The 21,737-nt window shown below is 43.5% G+C and overlaps 1 protein-coding gene across 4 annotated transcripts in view; it reads left to right on the forward strand.

The window, feature by feature from the left end:
- Positions 1–21,737, forward strand: part of NAP1L4 (nucleosome assembly protein 1 like 4) — a 71,465-nt gene that overhangs the window by 29,888 nt on the left and 19,840 nt on the right. For all 4 annotated transcript variants that reach the window (XM_075928136.1, XM_075928138.1, XM_075928137.1 and 1 more), the window contains exons 9-10: positions 3,937–4,076; positions 9,828–9,973. In XM_075928136.1, coding sequence (XP_075784251.1) covers positions 3,937–4,076; positions 9,828–9,973 — 286 coding nt within the window. The remainder of the gene's footprint in view (positions 1–3,936; positions 4,077–9,827; positions 9,974–21,737) is intronic.

Raw genomic sequence — 21,737 nt, forward strand, 5'->3', positions numbered from 1 at the left:
GGGAGAGGGGGCAATCGGGGGGCTGCAGGAGAGGTTCCACCCCAAAAGCCCGCAGAACCAGCCCAGTCCTCCCTATCAGGGGCGCGTACCCCATTCCTCCCTCACCTCCTTCCACTTACCCTTCCCTAGCCCCTCTTCTTGATGTACAAAATAAAGGACAATTGTGTTCAAAAATGGAATCTGTCTTTATTGAACAAAACTGGGGGAGACTGGGAAAAGGAGGTGGGAGAGGGGAAGAGAGAGTGTGGGAGAGGGGAGGGCAACTAAAATGATCAGGGGTTGGGAGCAGGTCCCATATGAAGAGAGGCTAAAGAGACTGGGACTTTTCAGCTTAGAAAAGAGACTGGGACTTTTCAGCTTAGAAAAGAGGAGACGGAGGGGGGACAGGATAGAGGTCTCTAAAAGCAGGAGTGGGGTGGAGAGGGTGCATACAGTAAAGTTCTTCATTAGTTCCCATAAAGAAGGACTAGAGGACACCAAAGGAAAGGAATGGGTAACAGGCTTCAAACTAGTAACAGAAAGTTGTTCTTTACAAAGCACAGAGTCAACCTGTGGAACTCCTTGCTGCAGGAGGATGTGAAGGCTACAACTAGAACAGAGTTTAAAGGGAAGTGAGATCAAGTCATGGAGGTTGGGTCCATGGAGTAGTATTAGCCAGGGGGTAGGAGTGGTGACCCTGCCCAAGGTTTGTGGAAGGCTGGAGAGGAATGGCACGAGACAAATGGCTTGGTCACTGTCTTCGGTCCATCCCCTCCAGGGTGCCTAGGGTTGGCCGCTGTCGGCAGACAGGCTACTGGACCTTTGGTCTGACCTAGGACAGCCATTGTAAGCTCAGGGTCGGGGGTCTCAGTGGACCACCTTGATTTTCATGCACTCCTGCTTTTGGGTGGCCAGGCTGGCAGCTCTCCTGCCCTAGCCGGCCACGTTCCTGTGCCTAGTGCGGAGATCGTGGACGAGGTCCACGATGTCCGCACTAGCCCAGGCGGGTGTCTGCCTCTTGCGGTCCCGGGCAAGCTCCCGGGAGCCGCCAGCCTGGTCCCAGGAAGAGGGGGAGGGTTGGGGGACATCGGGTGGGTGGCTCGATCCGTGCCAGGTGCAGGGTCTGCTGGCTGGGTGCTGGCAGGCTTGCACCTGGCACGGGCACCATAGCCAGCCCGTGCCCCTTTAAGGGGTATGGGGCCAGGAGTGGGGCAGACGAGTTTCCCTGGTGTTGGCCAGAGTGGCCACCAGGGAAACCTGGGTAGGGCTAGCCTCCCACTAGTTCGAATTAAGGGGCTACACAGCCCTTAATTCGAACTAAGCGCTCCGTTAGTTCGAATTTAATTCGAACTAACGGAGCGCTAGTGTAGCGCCTATGAAAGTTAGTTCAAACTAACGTCTGTTAGTTCGAACTAACTTTGTAGTGTAGACATACCCTTAGCTATCCAGATCCTGTAGGTAGGTACTAAGCTCTGAAGCAACAGTGATTCACTTGCAGACTATCCCTTCTACAAGTGGTTTTCTAAACAAAAATTAATTATAATCAAGTCAAAAAGCATTGAATATTGTTCTGAGCTATTATCCTGAAGAGAGTTATAATGATGCCATTAAAAATAATATTGCTCGAGTATTTTTCTGACTTGTGTATTTGCTTTTAATGCATCTGCTTACCTTAATTCTTTAGTTTTCTGAAAAATTTTGTGGGTGGAGGAAAAAGTTATCTAATTCCATATTAGATGTGCTCTGTTTGCACAACAGCTCTACAAGTGTTTTCACAAACTAACCCATAGTAAAGAGTCTGCTGGCCAAATGATGGCCCTCAGTTAAACTATGTAACATGAGTATTCATTGAGATTGTATAGATACTTGATTCCCCCGTCTTTTGGGGGGCTTGGGGAGGTTTAAACCATAGCTGAATTGTTTTATCACCAAAACAAAAGGGAAAATTTTATTTTTGGGCAGAACAAAACCTCTCATTTGGTGCCAAATCTTTTTGATTTGGGGGGGGGGGGGGGGTATTGTGATATTTTTAAAACTTCTAAATAAAATACAAAAATATTTCAAAATAAACAGTTTTCTGTTGTATTTATTTAGGTTCCACTCCTTCCTCCCCCCCCCCCCTTTTTTTCTTTTTCCCCTCAGCCATAACTATTAACTGAATTCACCCCTAACTTGGAGATTTGTTTCATTGCTTCTCTTGCCACACAAAATGCCTGGTGGGAAGGTGGCAGTTTACTATTTTTTTTTCTTTTGGCCCAGCTCTAGTCAACCTCATCAGTGACCGATAAAGTATAGATTGATTTTTAGGGCTCATGCTGAGTATAGACAAACTGAATTATTTACAAGTCTCCCTCTCACCTCTTTAGTTTTACAAACTCAGTAAGTTGCCACTCCATAAAAAGAGGATCAAAGTATAACCACATTAAATACAAAAATAACTCCACTGGTTATTTTTGTCTGTACTATTGACATGAAAAGCCAAGCATCGGGTACTTAGAATACTTACAGCCCACTCTGTTAGCCTCATTTAGCATGGACACTCTAATTGACAGTATTTTTCTCCTTTTTTCCCTTTCTTTCCCTCCCCATCCCCCCCATGATTAATTTGAAGAAGTGGGGTGTGCCCACAGAAGCTCATGATACCATCTACATTTTTTTAGTCCTTTAAGGTGCTGTAGGACTATTCGCTGTTAAGTTTTTTCAGCCGAGTTATGTCTAGTTTCTAGTCCCCCTTCCCATCCTGCCTGTTCCCGGGCTTCAAGGCTTCTGCATTTATCCCCCAAGGCAGCCGTTGTATTTAACAACAGTGGCAAATGAACAACCAGCCAGTGGGTGTATAAAAAGGATCATGTATCTTTTTAGCAGCAGACAAGCTAGAGTGGGGAGAGAAAAGAGGGCTTTTTAAGTCTTCCAAGAATTATACTAGCTTGCTTCTCTTGCTGTCTGAAAAAGTTTATAACTTGATCTGAATGTGACATAGTTGAGGAAGAAAAGTTTCCATGGAAAGTAAACTATCCACTCGTGGGTTTGATCCAGAGCATGGAGCTCAGCTTTCTCAAAAGCACTCTCCCCTGTCTCCAAAACTGCCAGTCTTATAGCCCTTCCCCAGAGCATCTGTGCAGGAGGAGGAATTGCAGAGGTAATTTTATATAAAGTATAAACTACATTAGCTCTTCCAAGTTACCTGAATATGGGGAAGAAACTACAGCTATTAAGGTCCAGATGCCTTTTTGCTTATGCATAACTAAAACTGTTTTGTTTTTAATTTCTAAATTGGTGCTTGTTTAATCGTGTGTGTGTGTGTGGAGCCTTGTGCATTTTGCTCTAGAAAGCTATGTAAGTTGAAAATTTATTTTGTACAGGGGCTTGCATATTTTCAATGGAAACTGTTATTTTCAGTAACTTAATGCACCTTGTGTCGTCATTTTTCAGATATAGATTAAAAAATCACTATTTCTAGCTTTTAATTTTATTTTGACACAAGTTATAAGAATCTTAAGAAATGCTAAAGTGAAGATTTCAACTAAAAACATCTTTAGGTGCCATGAGAGAGAAACTAATGTTACAGAAGCAATTCAGTTCCGTTTTTTAGATCTAAGCCATTAAGATCTAAAAATCTTAATGAGTTTGTATAGTGACCAGCTCTTGCAGAATGATCAGAGAAGACTGAATCAAGACCTTGGTAGAGTGTACTCTATTAAATTTAACTTTTTTTGAGGTTTTCCTACGTGTTCTTATAATTTAGAATCTTAAATTATATCTTGTCTGATGATGTTTGACTATTATCCAAGCCTATTTATTAATTATAATTTTAAAAATTACTACAGTTAGTAGCTATGTGTTTAATGTCTGCCCTTTCAATTGTTTTCTACCCGTATTTATGAAGAATTTGGTAGTCCTACTGATTTTTTTTTTAAATCGGATATAATTTAAAACAATAATTGAACTTTCTTTTAGTCTTTCTCATTAGAGTTCCACTTCGAGTCCAATGACTACTTTACTAATTCAGTGCTGACAAAAACCTACAAGATGAAGTCAGAGCCAGACAAGACCGATCCTTTTTCATTTGAAGGCCCTGAAATAGTTGATTGTGAGGGGTAAGGAAAAATTTGTGGGTTTTAAAAAAAATATTTTTAGAGCTTTCTCGTCTGCATTCTCCAGAACTCTATTTTCTTTATCTTGGTAAAGGTTTATACCAGAAAAACATCTTGGACGTGAAAGCATGAAGTTGGTGGTATAGGTGGTGAATTGTAATAGTTTCACTCAAGTATCATGTTGGAATATAATACGCATTTAAAACTGTACCTCTGCAGTTCAAGGAATTAGTAGTGAGGATACAGGTCTTTCAGTTTTAAGTCACTGGCTTAAATTCAGTTTAGGTAGGTAGTAGCTAAAAGTTGTTTTGGTTCAGAATTAATGGCTGGTCTCAGTCTGGTCCTTAGTGGGAATTTACCTGCCTCTTATACCCTACTATCACAAGTGACATTACATTAGCATTCTTCTTTAAGTGCTTGGTCACGTCCATTCCATTTTATACACCAGGTCTGGAATAGGGATATAAGTTACTAGTCGACTACCCTGTAAGCCAAAACTTATAAGATAATCAACACGCTAGTCGACCAGTTGCATCCCCTCAAATTGGGGATAGAGGAAGGGGTGCTGGAGGGAACCAGCCTAAAAAGCAATTCAGTTCCCTTTTTAGTCCCCAGCAGGGGCTCTTGTACATTGCGAAGTTGGAACGCTGCATGGAGCCCGGGGCCAGCGGGGATTCCCCCTCTGACTCCTGGCTCCATGTGATATTTCAAAGGCAGAATGCACTAGTTCTTATTGAATAGTCGATGAGTTAATTGAAATTTAACATCTTCAGACTGAAAGTTTTTCCCCCTCTGGAGTGATGTTCATATGCTGCAGTATGAAGGGCAGTGCAGGCTCCCCACTTCCTTCATACAGCCAGTGATGGTTCTGGAACCTCTTCTTGCCTCGAAGTACTCATTTACCCAGTGGTTTTTCTTAGTGTTATAAATAGTTATTCTGTGGCCTTAATAGTTATTTTTGGGTGCTATAGATATCTTTGAAGGATGGGGCTCCACTCCCCAGGGTTTAATCTTTGTGATTGCTGTTGGAAGCTGATGCTGATTATCAGCATCTCAAAAGTTGGTTTAAAAAGTTTGGGGAGAAGCTCATATCAGTAATAAGTTTGTAAGATCTTCAAGCCCAGGATGACAAAGGTACGAGGGACCTTCAACCAAAGCTTTCTATTGGGACATCAAAGAGAAGATTGGCCACTGATTCTCACTTGCCCTTAGATTTGGACAGAAAGCTAGAACAGTGTGCCCACAAGCCTCCGCCAGCTGTGGCAGAGGCCCACCAACTGGAGGATGTCGTGCCTATCCCAGCTTCTGCCTTTGCAGTGGTGGGACCATCACAGATAGAACCACAGGATGATAGCAGTGCACATCAGGAGCTGCTGAATAATGATAGTGAGCCTAGGGTAACAGGCAGATGAGTTGGTGTAGCTCTCTGATGGCATCTTTGATATCTTGTTCATGGTGGTCCTATCCAGAGTGGCACTCCTTGTGTATGAAGGGATAGGAAAGTAAGGATGTTAAAATGCGCGTCTTTTTGTAAAAGTGTAACCGCTGTATCAGAGGCAGCAGCAGCACGGAGGGGCAGGCAGCTCCCTGGGAGCTGGTGCTTGTGGGGAGCCTGCTGTATCAACAGGCAAGGAGGAGTATGCTCAGGAACTCTCAGGAAGCTATCTGCCTGTGGGACTAAGGATGTTAAGAGGTGGGTAATTGGCTAATCATATAGTTCAGCGGTGGGGAAACTTTTTTGGGATTGGAGGCCACTGACCCACAGAAAAATCAGTTGAGGCGGCACACAAGTGAGAAGCTACTGACTAAGGAGAAAGGCACTCCACATCCCCTCGCACACAAGAACCTAGGGGGGCCCTGGCTAGTAGATTTTGTGCTCCAGCCCTCCAGCTCAGGCTCCCCAATACTGAACCTCAGGGTCTAGATCCAGTAAAGCGAGGCGTCACATCCAGCCCTCAGGCCTGAGGTTCCCCGTCATTGATGTAGTTGATATAATTTGTATTGACCACTTGATTAGTTGATAAGGGAAGATTCAGTCCCAGCTCATGCCAGGTCCGGGACCTAACCCTGCTTCTAGTACATTTAAAGTGTAGAGCTGCAGCAGGGGGTAGGTCCCAGACCCAGCGTGAGCTGGGACTGAGCTAGGCTTGCTCAGTCCCAGCCTGTGCCGGGTCCAGCAGCCCCTATCCATGTTGGCCTGGGCCTGCCGGTGGCAGAGGCTGCTTTGGGGAAGTGGGGTTTGGCATCATGGCAGAGACTGTGTTGGGGGAGAATGAGCTTTTAAGCCAGCACCCCACAGAATCAGTTCCTGCTTCCCCTAGAGGCAGCAAGGCATTGGGGGTGGGGGAAAAGTCAAGTAGTTGACTCGACTACCTGATAATCCTAGGTTTATCGGGTAGTCTACTGTTCGCTTACATCCCTATGTGGGACTTCTACCTCCAACATACAATCCACCTGGAAGCTTCATATCTCCTTGGTGTCTGAAACATATTGGCAGATCACCTAAACAGGACCTTTCTCTTTCACCACAAATGGTTGCTCTACTCGGAGGTTGTCTATACGCTCTTCCAAAAGTGGGGAGTTCCCTGAGTGGACCAGTTCACCACCGCAGAGAATGGGAAGCTTTCTCAGTTCTGCTCTAAGGCCTATGCAGGAGATTCAGATGTATGCTAATCCAACTTTTGAAAAGAGTTCTGTCAAATACCAAAAGGGATAGGGCAGGAGTTGTCATGATTGCCTAGCATGGTCTCTCAAGCACTGATGTGGTTTGCTCATGGATCCTAGCTGTCGCTGCTCTGTAGCCATTACCCACACACCTGGACCTACTCTCATAGGACCACAGTTGGTTCCTGCAGCTGAAGCTCACCTTGTGGCTTGGCTGCTGCATGGCCTAACTCAGAAGTACAGACCTGCTCTAATCAGGTACAGCACATTTTCTTGGAGCGCAGAAAGCCCTCCACCGGAGCAACTTACCTGGCAAAGTGGAAGAGGTTTTCCTGTTAGGTGTCGGAGTGTAGCATATCTCTAACCCTGTCATCTGTGCAGTGCATCCTGGGTTATTTGGTCCACTAGAAGCACCAAGGCCTTTCTCTTTTTTTCAATCCATGTGCATTTATCAGTCATATCCCTTCCACCATTGCATCTAGGGAACATGAGTGTTCCCATATGACATGTCAGTCAGATTCCAAAAAGGCCTTGAGAGGTTCTTCTCATTGGTCCAGGACTTAGTTCCCCATGTCCTGACGAAGTCCATCCATCTGACGAAGTTGGTCTTTGCCCACGAAAGTTTATGCTCCAATAAATCTGTTAGTCTATAAGGTGCCACAGGACTTCGCGTTGTTTTTGCAGTTTCAGACTTACACGGCTACCCCTCTGATACTTAGTTCCCCAATGGGACTTCAACCTCATTCTCTTTAGGCTCAGAGGCCCACCCTTTGATCCTATGGCTTCTAGTTATCTCTTTCATCTGTTGTGGAAGATTGTATTACTTGTAGCCATTACCTCAGTGAAGCAAGTATCTGAGACTAAAGTCCTCACCTAGCATCCATATATGATATTCTGTAATGACCAGGTCCAGCTGCGGCCCTATCCAGCCTTCTTGCCTAAAGTAGTGTCCCTCTTTCATGTCAACCAGGATCTCTTCCCAGGGTTCCAACAAGGAGAGATGGCTGCACACTTTGGATGTTCAGTATGCCCTGGCATTCTACCTGGAGCACACCAAGCACTTCTGCAGGTCAACCCAGCTCTTTATCGTGTCCGCAGACAGGATCAAGGGCTTTCCAGTGTCTCTTCAGAGGATCTCAAATTGGATCCCTCCTCCTGCATATGTATCTGCTACAAGCTTGCACAGGCCCAGCCACTGCCAATAGTGACAGCCCATTGACTGGAGTTCAGGCATTCTTGGCAGTGTTTCTGACACATGTCCCTAGCCAAGATATCTGTAGGTCTTTGGTATACATGTCTTTGGTGTACATGTTCACAACATTGTATGCCATCACCCAGCAAGACAGAAGAGGTGCTAGTTTTGGCAGAGGTATGTTGGCAGGGTGCTTGGATTTCAGCACAGTTGCTACCGTGCCTCAAGTGTCCAGAATATTTCAAACAAATACTGTATTCAGAAACAATTGACACAATGTTCCCTGGTGACTCTGCCTGTGGTTGGGGGGAGGGGAATCTACATGGGAGTTGGATGATCCTGTGTCTGAGGTCCCTGCTTCAACAAATCTTTTATTATTCAGAGTGAAATAGCTTCAACACAAATGTCTCATTGGATTATCCCATAGTTCAACTCATCTATAAAATGGGTTTTACCCATGAAAGCTCATGATCCTATGTATATTTTTATTAATCTCTAAGGTGCTACAGGACTACTTGTTTCCACAGTTCAGTGCAGAGCACTCTTGTGAGAGGTTGGGGACCTCTCTATTCAAATCCTTACTTTCTACCAGAGTAGAAGAAAGGGATTGAACTAGTTCTCCCACATCTCAGGTGAATGCTCTACCTGTTGGACAGAAAGTTGTAAGATGTAACCATCCCCATCTCCTCATCCTGCAGATGGATTTTGAATGGAGCCCAATCTGGTAGGCAACATCTGAGCATGCCTGTTGGATCAGGCCCTACACATGGCATAAGCATCTGAATACTGGTCTTCCTCTGTGAATCATTCTGGGATTTAGAAGTGAGAAGGGTGTCTGGTCATCTAAAGAAAGCTAGCACTGCATGGTCAGAGGCAGGAATACATGCAGTAGGGAACTTTTACTGTGGAAAAAATATACAGGCTTATGGAGTTTAATGAGTTGTGGATCACAGTGGAGCCAAAAATGGAATGAGGGTGCTGAAATTGGAGACTTAAGCACCCAAACTGCGGATTTAGACACCTACTACATTAATGGACATTCCTTAACTACTGAAAACAGTAGAGTAAGAAAGCAATTGTTCTCTGACCCTCTTCATGTAATAGCTAATTACCAAATTGTTCTGAGACACCATCTGTGGAACGAGATGTGTTTTGGCTACTGAACTGTTGGCTGGATGTGCCAAGCAGCCTCCTTTAATTAAGAGTTTATTTCAGTTCAGACCAGACTTCTTGCATTGCATCTTATTTGGTGGTATCAGTAGTCATTACTGAAGTTCATCCTCCAGATATATAGTCTCTCACTTGAGGTGCATTGAGAACCAAGTCAGATGCCATTCTGACAGCAAGGACCTAAACAGTAAGCCGTCTGTCATTTAGTACATGTGGAGTTCAATTCCTTGGTCATTTAGTACAAGCTGTGCTGTACAGGGGATTGTAAAGATGACGGTCTCCTTCACAGTTCCCTGACTGAGGCCGGTAGGGTTCTTCTGATCCCTGGCATGAGCAGATATTGGTCTGTCTTTCAAAGAGGATGTGCTAGAAGCATAGTGGCACCCTGGCTATCCCACCCAGGGATTCCTTTACAAAAAGGAAATACTTCCCTGGCCAGATGCAAAACGTTTTTATAGCTTCTTTTTGTTGACAAAATTGTGCAAAAGAGTATGAACAGGTAATTTGGCCCCTGAATTGAAAAAAAATGTTGACTTGTACACTAAATGTTAGTCCTTGTAACTGCAAGTACACTATGTTCAAAATTGCTTTACAAAATGTTAAGCCTGTTTCAGTTATCTAGAACTAGAAATAACCTGCCTCAATTTTTATTGCACTAAATGCCTTTTTTCCCCCTTTCCCCCCAAAAGTCTTTTTGCCCTAAATACTTTCTTGTGTTGTGTTTTTAGGTGCACAATTGAGTGGAAGAAAGGAAAGAATGTTACAGTTAAAACAATCAAGAAGAAGCAGAAACACAAGGGTCGAGGCACAGTTCGAACAATTACCAAACAAGTACCCAATGATTCTTTTTTTAACTTCTTCAGCCCTATAAAAGGTAAGCTTGTTTGAACAGCAAGAAAATGAGATTTTTGCATAGTTACCAAAACTGTTTTTTATATGAGTAGTTTTTTCACCTTGGCTATAATTGTTATCCATACTGAATACTGTAATTCTGCTTTTATATTTTTATTTTATTTTATTTTATTTTATTTTATTTTATTTTATTTTATTTTATTTTATTTTATTTTATATATATATATATATATATATATATATATATATATATATATATATATATATATATATATATATATATACACACACACATACATACATACATACATACATACATACTTTATATTAAATGTGACTGATTTAATATATAGACATCTAGAAATGAGTTTCTAAATTGATCCTAAGCAGTAGGACCCTTACTGAGAGAGTTTGACTACTGAAACAGAGTACGTTCTACGTTTGAGGGTGTAAATATCTGGAACCTTGAATAACTTATCAGAATGGAAAAGCAGTTAACTGCTAATAACTGAACTCAGAATTTACTTGGAATATAACTCTGCAAAATGAGTTACTATAGCTAATGCATTAACTCTAAAGGGAGCTATGAGAAGAAAAACAGTATAGATAGGACTCCTCCTTTTGTTAATATACTGTGACTGACCCATGTTATTAATATTGCTAGTTTAAGGTTATTTAACTTTTTACCACAAGGTGGCTCCATGTTTCCATTCCAGGTGTAACACATGAAGACTTCACTTAACCCTTCAGGGTGAACAGGATATAACTATGCAATATAGTTATCTTAGGATAAACTTAAAAACTAACAAATGGTCTGGTAGTACTAACAAAACATGTAGATGGTGGTATGAGCTTTAGTGGGCACAGCCCACTTCTTCAGATGACCGGAGTCTTGAGTTTAGGATGTGCAGACTCAAAATAAATAGGGAGAAGGGCGGGGGAGGGGGAAAAAAGGAGGAAGGATGGGAAATAAGGAGCAGAGGGTATGGAAATATCAAAGGGAAAGGCAGAACTGGGAATCCGTGAGCACCTGAAGATTGGGTAGTTAAAAGGAAGCAGGTAAGAATCAAAGTCCGTGGGGTTTGCTGTAATGCCTATCGCTGTTTCCAGGTGTTAATCTGATCCAAGCTAAGCAAAATTTAGTCAATTTCAAATTTTGTATTGTTTTTTTTTTTTCCCCCCCATTTTTCTAGTTAAGTCCTCCAGGGATTTTCTGTAATTATGCTTTACGTAAACTGCCATAGAGAGGAAATATGTGTGACTGCCATATCTTTGAAGAAATTTTATGTAATAAGCTGTATCCATTCTTTTGTGGTCTCCATTTGATTTTTTTTAGAATACCTATTTGCATACCTTGAACGTCTGGAGTAATACCTTGCTCTTACAGGGAGCTTTTCATCAGCACATATCATATTGTGTAGGATATAAATAGAAATGCCACTCATATTTTCCTTATGTATAAAGGTCCAGTTTCTGGAAACAAGACAAATCACAAGTTGACTGAGGTGTATCTGGATTTGGGGAGGGGGGGCGCAGCGCATAACTAGAGTAGGCTAGATTCTTTGGTGTGCTAGAGCTCTATAATCTGGAAAGAGGTGCAGATTTGCCATTGCTTTTCTGCTTTGATCATAGGGGTATCTGGAGACAACATTGGCTTCTATTGCAATTTAGAGAAGCCACAGTGATGCTAAATGTATGCTGGCTGTAATGGTGCTTTAGAGACAATTTTGCTGACCCCAGCATTGCTGGAACACTCCAGATACACCACCACATATATCCCAAACATGCCTCTGGAGAAGAACCAACTGGTTTAGAGCTAGCAAGCTTTATCTCTAGGAGATTTCCCTATGATAGAGTATTGCCAGAGTAAAGTGGCTCACTTTAAAGTATGATTCAAAGAGAATTTAGCTCGGCCTTCAGATTTGGCCATTTCATAATGTTATACAGGCAGTCCCTGGGTTACGTACAAGATAGGGACTATAGGTTTGTTCTTAAGTTGAAATTGTACGTAACTCGGAACTGGCTCCAGATTCAGCCGCCGCTGCTGAAACTGACCAGGGGCTGACTACAGGAAGCCCGAGGCAGAGTTTCTCTTCCCCCAGCTTCCTGGAATCAGCCACTGATCAGTTTCAACAGCGGCTGAATCTGGAGCCTGGGACAGAACAGCTGGGGCACTGCCGGGTAGGTCCCCCCAGGACCAACCTGGCAGCACCCCAGCTACTCTACCCCAGGCGTCCACAACAAAAGCCTGGTCTGCTGGGGGGGGGGGGGGGGCGCACTAGCTGCACGCCCCCCCCCCCCCCCAGCAGACCAGGGAGACCCGGAGCAAAGCCGCAGAGGCACGGGACCCCGCCGCCTCCGTGGCTTTGCTCGGGGTGTTCATGGTCTGCTCGGGGTGTCCCTGGTCTGCTGGATGGGGTCCCCAGCAGACCAGGGACACCCAGAGCAGCTTTTCTCGCCCCGGGAGGACATGGTGGAGGGACCACTGCGCATCTGGGTGGTCCCACCGCCCGCGAGTTCCGGTGCGAGAAAAGCTCCGTTCGTAAGTGCGGATCCGACATAAGTCGGATCCGCGTAACTCGGGGACTGCCTGTATATGTCATTCAGGGTGGCTTGAACTGTGTTCAGCATAGAGAAATTCCTTCTGGAAACTGTACTCTGTCTGGAGTAAATAGATGGTTCCTTCAAGTTCCTCTCAAATCTTGGTTCTCACAAACTGATGAGCCACGAGTCCGAAGAAAATGGCACGTATTTTGCTTAGTACAGTGTGTGCATAATTCTCTCACGTTCTTTTCACCATGGAAGCCAACATGATTAATTCAGAAAGGAAGCCTAATGCCACAGGCTGCTAAAGTTGGAAGATATAAAAAAGTAGACTCTTTAATATCATTTAAACTGTACGTAACTAGATTGTAAACAAGAGTCCAACCATCAGAGATTAGAATCTGATGACAGCCTTCAAACTTCTCTTTAAATATGAGTTGTGAAGCATTTCATCATGTAAACTTCATAGATGAAGTACTGATCAAAATGGTCATAGTGTGGTGTGTGTTTTGTGCATTTGGTATACCTGTCTGCATTTGTAAACGACCTGGTTAATCCCTTCAGAAGCATCAGCACATGTTGTTGTATAGTCTTTGGAAGTCTTTCATAATTGGGCTTGAAAAGATTGGATTTTTGTCGGTGTATGTGGAATTCATAGTAAACAAATTTTTCACATGTGGTGGTGATCCCTGTAATCTTGTAACTGAAAATCTAAATTGATGAAGTTTGAGAGAAGCTTTAGAATAAACACTTTTAATTATACAAAGAAAATTGAATTCTGCCCAGTGTATTCATAATGATGGCTGATCACTCTTTGCCAATTATGATCACGTTCCATTGGAGTTAAGGACCCTCAGTTGGCTGATAAGGCCAATCCTTGAACCACTAGTTGTATTACAGTGAGGACAGATGTTTTCAGGTACAGCAGGAAGCTATTGACCATGACTAGCAAACAGTCCCTTTCCTCTTGTGTCTCTTATCCTCCTCAGCTTGTTGGTGGGCAAATTCAAAATGCAGGGGGCCATTGCATAGGACTTCTCTCTGTTTTGAGCAATCCTGGGTGAGCAACTCCCACATGTCAGTGTCAAGGTTACACTTCAAGTTATCCTTTAGCAAGTCCTTATAATGCTTCCGTTGTCCTCCATGTTACGGTATCCTTCTTTCAGATGAGAAAACAGAACCTGTTTTGAAAGGTGATGGTCTGGCATCCGAACAACGTGACCAGTCCAGCAAAGTTGCTGACAGATGGTCATTGCCTCGATCCTAGCATGGTCTTCCCCATTTCCAGAACACTAATTTTAGCGTTAGTGTCTTCCAGTTTAATCTTCAAGATCTTGCGGAGGCAGCATTGGTGATATCACTTGAAAGTCTGTGGGAGGTGTCTGTAGGATGTCCAGTTTTCAGACTCCTAATAGTGTTGGGAGAATGATGGCTTGATAGATAAAAAGCTTGATGTCTGTTCAGATGTTGTGATCTTCAAAAACCCTGTGCCATAAACAAGCAAAGGCTGCACTGACACAGCTCAGATGATGTTGGATTTCTACATCAAAATCTGCCTTGGATGAAAGATAACTTCCAAGGTAGGGAAAATGATTGACATTCTCCAATGCTTCTCCATTGATTTTAATAGGTGGAATGTATGGTACCTCATTTGGAAAGGGCCAATGGAGCACTTTGGTCTAATCAGCACACATATTCAAGATAGTCTGAAGATCTTTCTCAGAGTGGGCAAAAACTGCATTGCCATCAGCATACTGAAGTTCCATGATAGATGTGGTGGAAATCTTACTCTTAGCTTTCAGCCTGCTAAGCCTAAACAGTTTTCCATCCATTCTGTAGAGGATTTAAAAGCCAACTGGGAGCTTCCCAGCAATTAGGTAAAAATGAGAGAATAAAGACTGCGAACATGGTTGGGGTGGTGATACAGCCCTGTTTGACTCCTGTTTGTACTTTGAAAGGTTCACTCTGGGAGCCAGTGCTGCTCAGGATAGCTACTTTCATGTTGTCATGAAGCAACTTTAGGACATAGATGTATTTATCATGACATCCAATCTTTGAAAGTACAGTCCAAAGAGCATGGCGATTTACTGAGTCAAAGGCCTTAGTTAGATCAGCAAAGCCTTATACAGTGGTCAGTTTGGCCCTCGACACTTTTCTTGCAGCTGCCATGCAATGAAAGTCATATCCACAGTTCTGTGACCTGGTTTGAAGCCACTCTGTGACTCCAATAAAATTTTTTCTGACGGGGAAAAGATGGATTGCAAGGACCTGTGCCAAAACTTTGCCTGCAACAGCAAGGAGAGAGATACCATGATAGTTTCCACAGTTTCCTTCATCCCATTTCTTGAAGACGCTAACAATCAAGGCGTCCCTCATTTCACTAGGTATCTCCTCCTTTATCCAGATTTTAAGAATAAGCCGGCTAAGATGCCGAATTAACTCTGGTCCACCGTATTTAAAAATTTCAGCAGGGATCGCATCTGGGCCTGCTGTCTTATCCTTCATCTGCTTATGGTATATTATACCTCTTGCAAATTGGGAGTGTCTCCTAGCTCATCACTGGAAGGCCATTGGGGGGGTTTCCTCAAGAACTTCATCTGTAACCATGGAGTTACGATTAAGAAGATCTTCAAAACATTCTTTCCAACAAAAATTAATGGCTTTGTTGTCCTTCAAAAGTGTGGTTCCATCCTTAGAGTTGAAGGGAGTTCATGTCATGACAAGCTGGTCCATAAACAGCCTTAATGGCACATAGGAAACCGCCTATATTTTATAGATGTCCGTGAAATGTTGGAGTTCTTGCTTTCTCTCAGTCCACCATTTGTTCGTGAGTTCTTTATTTTTACATTGGACTTCTGCCTTCGCTTTAGCATAGGCTTCTCTCTTTGTATTGAAATTTATATCGTTCTGCCAAGCACAAAATGTCATTCTCTTCTCATTGGTGAGTTGCTCAGTTTCAATGTCATTCTCCTCAAACCAGTCCTGATGTTTTCTGGTTTGGTAGCCTATGGTTTCCTCATAGGCATTGATGAATGCTACTTTCAGCTGGCTCCAATGTTCCTCAGCTTTTTTCAGAAACTCTGATGGAAGCTTTTCTTCTAACAATGCTTACAAGTGATCACGCTTAACGATTATTCCTGAGCTGCTGCTTTCGCAGCCTCCATTTTTATTGTGGATCAAATGAGGTGATAATCAGTGCAGCAGTCACCAGCACTTGTCATTACTATTGTGAGAAGTACATCGTGAACTATGATGTAGTCAAGAAAATGCCAGTGCTTTGACTGTGGTTGTCTCCAAGATGTTTTGAACTTGTCCTTTTATCGTTAGAGGGTGTTCATGATAAGTTCATGTTGTGCCCACTTTGTCAGAAGCAGGGTTCCATTTGAGTTGCTTTTGCTAGCTCTTTCTTTCCCGATTGTTCCTTTCCACAGGTTTGTCTCATCCACCATGTGCATTGAAATCCTCGTGAAGAATGATCTTATCTTCTTTAGGGGTCTCCGATTAAAATGGTTTCCAGCTGAGAATAGAAATCTTCCTTTACATCCTCATTGGCATCAATTGTTGGTGCTTAGGCGCACTCAATAGTTGTGTTGGTTTTTGGTGAGCCTTAATCAGAGTGTTACAAGCCACTCATTAATGCCACTCTTCAACTGGCACCTTGAAGAGGCACTTTACAAGCTTGTTCTTCATAGCAAACCCCACTCCATACAATTGAGGTTCATCCAAAGATTTTCCCTTCCAGAAGTAAGTGTATTTTCCTTTCTCCTCCTTCACCTGTCCTTCTTCAGCTCTTCTAGTTTCAGACAAGACAGCAAAATCGATGTTAAACTGATTCCACTCATAAGCAATGATAGCTGTACGTTTCTCTGGTCAGTCACTGTTTGAGTTGTCCATCAGGATATGCATGTTCTAGGTTCTTAAGTTGAAAAGTTTTGTTTTTGACCACTGGGGTGGTGGTTCCACTGGGTGCGGCATACAGCCAAGAGGAAAAGAGGCAAGACTATTTTAAGGGCAACTTTTCTAGCCCCCTCCTTGTAGGGTGTGAGCAGAGTGAGTCCTAAGGAGGATTGCTCAGTACTGGGTGCAGCTGCCGAGATGCTCGATCTGCCTCCGTCCTTGAGCAAGATGACTGAATCGCAAACCCATTGCCTGTCTCAGTCTGTGACTAGGAACTTCCAAATCTCATTGTCCTATTCTGTCACCACCGGACTTTTAACTTGGGCAAGTGTTTTCCCAAAAACTGGAAGATGCCTGTGCGGGATCTCTTCTAAAGTGGGGATATTGGTGCACAACAGTCACCACGCTGTCCTGGACAGATAGAGGGCTTGAAACCAATGTCATGGACACCACGATGATTGGAAATCTATCTGCTGTAGCCTTCATCTGCCTTCACAGCCATTGTAACATTACACAACAGTTTCACCTTTATTATGCAGTTATCCTATGTCTACTCTACTGTTGAGGACTTCTTGGATCATGCTTTGTCTGGAACCTCACCCTTGGACTGTTCTGCCATGGGTGACTCTAAGGGAATACATGACTCCAGGCAGGGTCGCGCTCAGGGCCATTGGAACACGCAAGCTTCACCATTTCAAGGTGATGGTACATGGATAGTTTGTTTCTGGAGCAAAAAATGCTTGCATACAGAATGTCTGTAAATATGTTTCCAGGCAGAGATAAATTTAGATATAGTGGTGATTAACTACTTGCATCATACAGGATTTCATCTTGGTTTGTTGAAGTCATTATGAACAAAGACATTAGTGACAAAAGTTTAGATTGTGATAAAGAGCAGTATGCTGGCGTGCTCACCACATGCAAGTGAGAATTGATTTGCATCAAGTTGTCACTCAGTGGGAAAGTGAGCTAGTGCATCATCTGTTCTTTGTGTGTAGTCTATTAAATAACCAGTCTCTGCATTTCTGAAACACGGGCACCTTATGCCCTGATTCTTCAGAGAACTCTTAGGGTATGTCTAAACTACATGACTCTGGCGACCCAACATAGGGAAATGAAGCAGCAATTTAAATAATTGCCGCTTCATTTCAATTTAAATGGCTGCTGCGCTGTGCCAATCAGCTGTTTGTTGGCTAAGCGTGCTAGTCTGGATGCTCCGCGGTCAACATCAAAGGCATTTGTCGACCTCCCCGGTATGCCTCGTGGGATGAGGTTTACTGAGGAGGTCGACAAATGCCTTGATGTCGACCATGGAGCGTCCAGACTAGTGTGCTGAGCCGACAGTCAGCTGATCGGCACAGCGCGGCAGTCATTTAAATTTAAATGAAGCGGCAATTATTTAAATCGCTGCTTTATTTCCCTATGCCGGGTAGCCTAATCTACATGCCTCTGTCGCCGGAGGCATGTAGTCTAGACATATCCATGCTGTCCTTCAGAGAGGTTCTAATGAATGTAGTATTACAGCCTTAATTTGTAGTTAATATCAGTATATAATATTTCTCTTTCCCTAAATCTGCTAGGCACTTGAAAAACATGATTTTTCCAGTACTGCTGTAACAAATTTAAGCTCCTCTACTTTGGCAATTTTGATTGCAGAGATAAAATATGGATGGTGTTAGTTGAAAGGTGTATATCTTGGCTCTGTATATGCCTACATACTCAATGTTCTTTCTACAAAGGTGACACTTCTCTGTGCAAACATCTTGATGTGACCGTGTAAGAATGGCAGTGGAGGAATTTAAATTTAATTATTGTATATCTTCGTTATAGTATGGTATTTTATCCTTTAATCTACAAAAGACCATAGGAATTGCAGCCTATAGTGTGGTGTGTAGCGACCTTCAAATCGAATTTAACCTGGATTCAGTTTAGGCCTTATCTATACTAGTTTTGTCAACATGAGTTACGCAGACTATCAAAAACCAGTATAACTACATTGCTTCTGCATGTTCACACAATGCTCCTTCTCTTGGTGCTCTAGCATTAGCAGAGAGCAGTGCATGAGTATAGCTGTTCCACTGTGCTGCTCGCCACTTTCTGCAGCTAGGAATGGATCGCAGTGCATCCTGGAGGCAGGCTCAACATCCCACGATGCAGTTTTTCTGTCCCATCATTCCGTGGGCTTCCAACTTCATTTCACAGCATTTTTCAGCAGCTCCTGTTTACTGTGTGCTTACCATGTCTGAAAGGATGGATCCTACTATCTACTCTTGTGGTCATGTTATGAATACATTGCAGCTGGTCATGCAGTATATCATGAGAACCAAATAGGAACAAGAATCAGAGGTACTTTACATATTATGTGCCATGAGGGGAAAAAACAACAGATTACTTTTGGCATTCACAGAGCTACTGTATGTGGTAGACAGTTTCTATCATAGTGGACAGTTGATTTTGGGCTCAGGAAAACAAGCACTGAGTGATGAGATTGCATTGCTATGCAGGTCTAGGATGAAGAGCAGTACCTGTAGACCAGGGAACTGTGTGCAGAGCTCACCCCAGCACTGCAGAGCAAGGCACCAAAATGAGAGCTGTTGTCTTGGTGGAGAAGTACGTATCAATTGCTGTGTGTAAGCTGGCCATTCTAGACTGCTACTGATGGGTCACAAATCAATTTGGTCTCAGGAAGCAGTCTGTTGGGGCTGAGTTTCTTTGAGAGTTATTGCATTCTGCTACAAAGGATCATGACTCTTGGTGATGTGCAAGAAATAGTGGATGGGTTTATAGCAATGGGACTCACTAATTACAGTGTTAGATGTCATACACATCCCAATTTTAGCCCTGATCATCTTGTGACAGTAGCTTTTGTGGAAAGGAGCGCTTCTCTGATATTGCAGGTGCTTGTGGATTGCCGTGGCAATCAACTGACATCAACACAGGGTAATTTAGGAAGGTACATATCTCCTGCATCTTCATGAACCCTAGTTCCTAGATAGAGAAAGCTGCAAACAGGAAGTTTCTTTCCAGACTAGAAGATTCCCAGCAGTGGCTGTTTAAATGCCTGTAGTGATCATGGGAGAGGCCTTTCAGTAGGGCTGATCAGGTAAAGAATGAATGTATAATGTGCCTTTGGAGATTGAAAGCATGCTGCTGCTGCCTTTATGGCAGGCTAGACATATGAGAGAAAAATATTCCTATGGTCATAGCAGCCTTACTCCTGGGGGAGTTATGCACCACTGTGTGTGTGCATATGTCCTAGGCTGTGCATATTTTTTTCAAAATTTTACCACAAAATAGCTTTTGCTGAAAAGTTTCTGCAGCTCTACCTTTTGCCCATAAGAGGGCACTGTGGCATTAGAACACAGCAGCTGCTCCTGGCCAGCGGGTTCTGATAGGGAAGAGGAGACTGCTTTCTCCACACAACCTATCGAGCCAGGTCAGGAGATATGAGAGACAGACAAGACAGCATGGGACTGCTGGAGAGGTGGGGGCGGATCAGAGGGACTCATAAAGGCTAGTGGGAAAGGACAGATTGGGTTAGGGGCTAAACGTGAGCGGGAGGTGCAGGGCCATAGGGAAGGGGATGCATAGCCTACATGGAAGTGGGGGGAGTGGGTGTCTGAGTGCAGGTGGAGGGACACATGGGGACAGGAGCAAATATGCATGACTGAATAGGAGAGGCTAGGGCTCAACCAGGCTCTGTATTGCGGCCATTCCAACCCAGCCGCCCAAAAATCTGTTCTGTACTTTTAACACTCATGTCCAACAACCCTTCAACTTCTTATCGGGCGGCTTCGCAGCAATTGCTTCTTACTCTCTCAACTCCTTTGCTACCCCTGACTTCCCCCAAGACTTTACACTGCTTCTGACAGGTGTGGGAAATACAATTCTGTAGTTTAAATGAACTCTTAAGAGTTCTGTATTAATGTGCTTAGTATAGGGTTGTAAAATAGTTGATTAGTCCATAAGCCTAATAGGTTTATCGGGTAGTTGAGTCGACTACTTGCTTTCCCCCTCCCTCCCTTGCTGCCTGTATATCAGAGGTGTGGGGTGGAGGGGACAGGAACTGGTGCTGCGGGGAGCCGACTTAAAAGCCTGTTCCTCCGCCCCCAGTGCCATATCTGCAGTTTGGGGGGGCGGGGGGAGGTGCAGCGGTCAGGGACCCGGCATGAGCTGGGGCTGGGAACTACCCTTGCTACAGCTCCGCAGTTTAAATGTAGTAGGAGCTGGGCTGCCTATGCATCCGGTTCTTATTACATTTAAACTGCAGAGCCGCAGCAGGGCCCCTTATCAACTAAATGTGTAGTCGATACAGTTTGTAAATTACTCACTTCGTAACATCCTTAGCATGTAAAGAATCTGAGAAAACGTTTTCTGAATCTCTTGTTGCCAGTATTGTTACAGACATACTTGCTGACAAGTATTTTGAAATTATTAAAATGATTGAAGCTGGTTTGATGATAGTGTGTTTTGACGGAATAGGCAGAATTTTTAATTTATTGGTGCAGAATTTCCCCAGGAGTATAGCTTCCTGTGTAGTATTCCATAACTGTGGGGAGCACCAATGTGGATTGCGAGGTGGTTGATCTTGAGTAGCCAGATACCAGGCCTAATAGAGAGGTACAACAGGGGGGCTATTTGAATCCATGAGGCTGAGGCAGTATTTTGACAATGAGCTCCATTTGTCTGTTCAATGTCTTTCTGTATAACTCTCTGCCATGCTTTAACTTGCTGCCTTGCATAAAAATGTTGACGATTCTTAACCCAATCATCAAATAGTCACATATACTCTTGTGTATTAATTCCAGCAGCAACCACTGTGTAGGAGACAGATTTGGTTATTTTTCAGAGCATGTGTTTTTATTAAATCCAATTGCATGCATGCACAGAAGACTGGGTGGAAAGGAAGATAACAGTGTAGGTTCTTATGGCTTTGTGTGACTGCTATCATTTTGGAAGCTCTCCAAAGGGGTGGAGCGAATGGGGTACCAAGAGAGATGGAGAAATTGCAAGAAATTTGTAGGAGGAGTTAGGGAGGCTGCTGCAGGAGCTGAGAGCACATGAATTCTTTTAGTGTGATTAGGGACTTCAACATCTGTTAGCTCCTCTATCACTGTTATCTGAACCTGACCTATTACAATTTACTCTCAGCTCTCCTTTTCTCCTGCCTGTTAGGATTTTTCAAGTCTTTTTCCATGCCCTGCATTCTTGGTTTTTGGCCTCTGAGAATTGGAGCACCTCTGAAAATGTGTTCCTTGCTCTTCCTTTTTTGCTTCCTTATCTGTTGGCAAAGCAGAGTTCTGTCAGCAGAAGGAGCATTGCAGTGTGTACATCTTCACGTTTGT

This window comes from Pelodiscus sinensis, chromosome 4 (assembly GCF_049634645.1).
Source record: "Pelodiscus sinensis isolate JC-2024 chromosome 4, ASM4963464v1, whole genome shotgun sequence".
Lineage (NCBI taxonomy): Eukaryota > Metazoa > Chordata > Testudines > Trionychidae > Pelodiscus > Pelodiscus sinensis.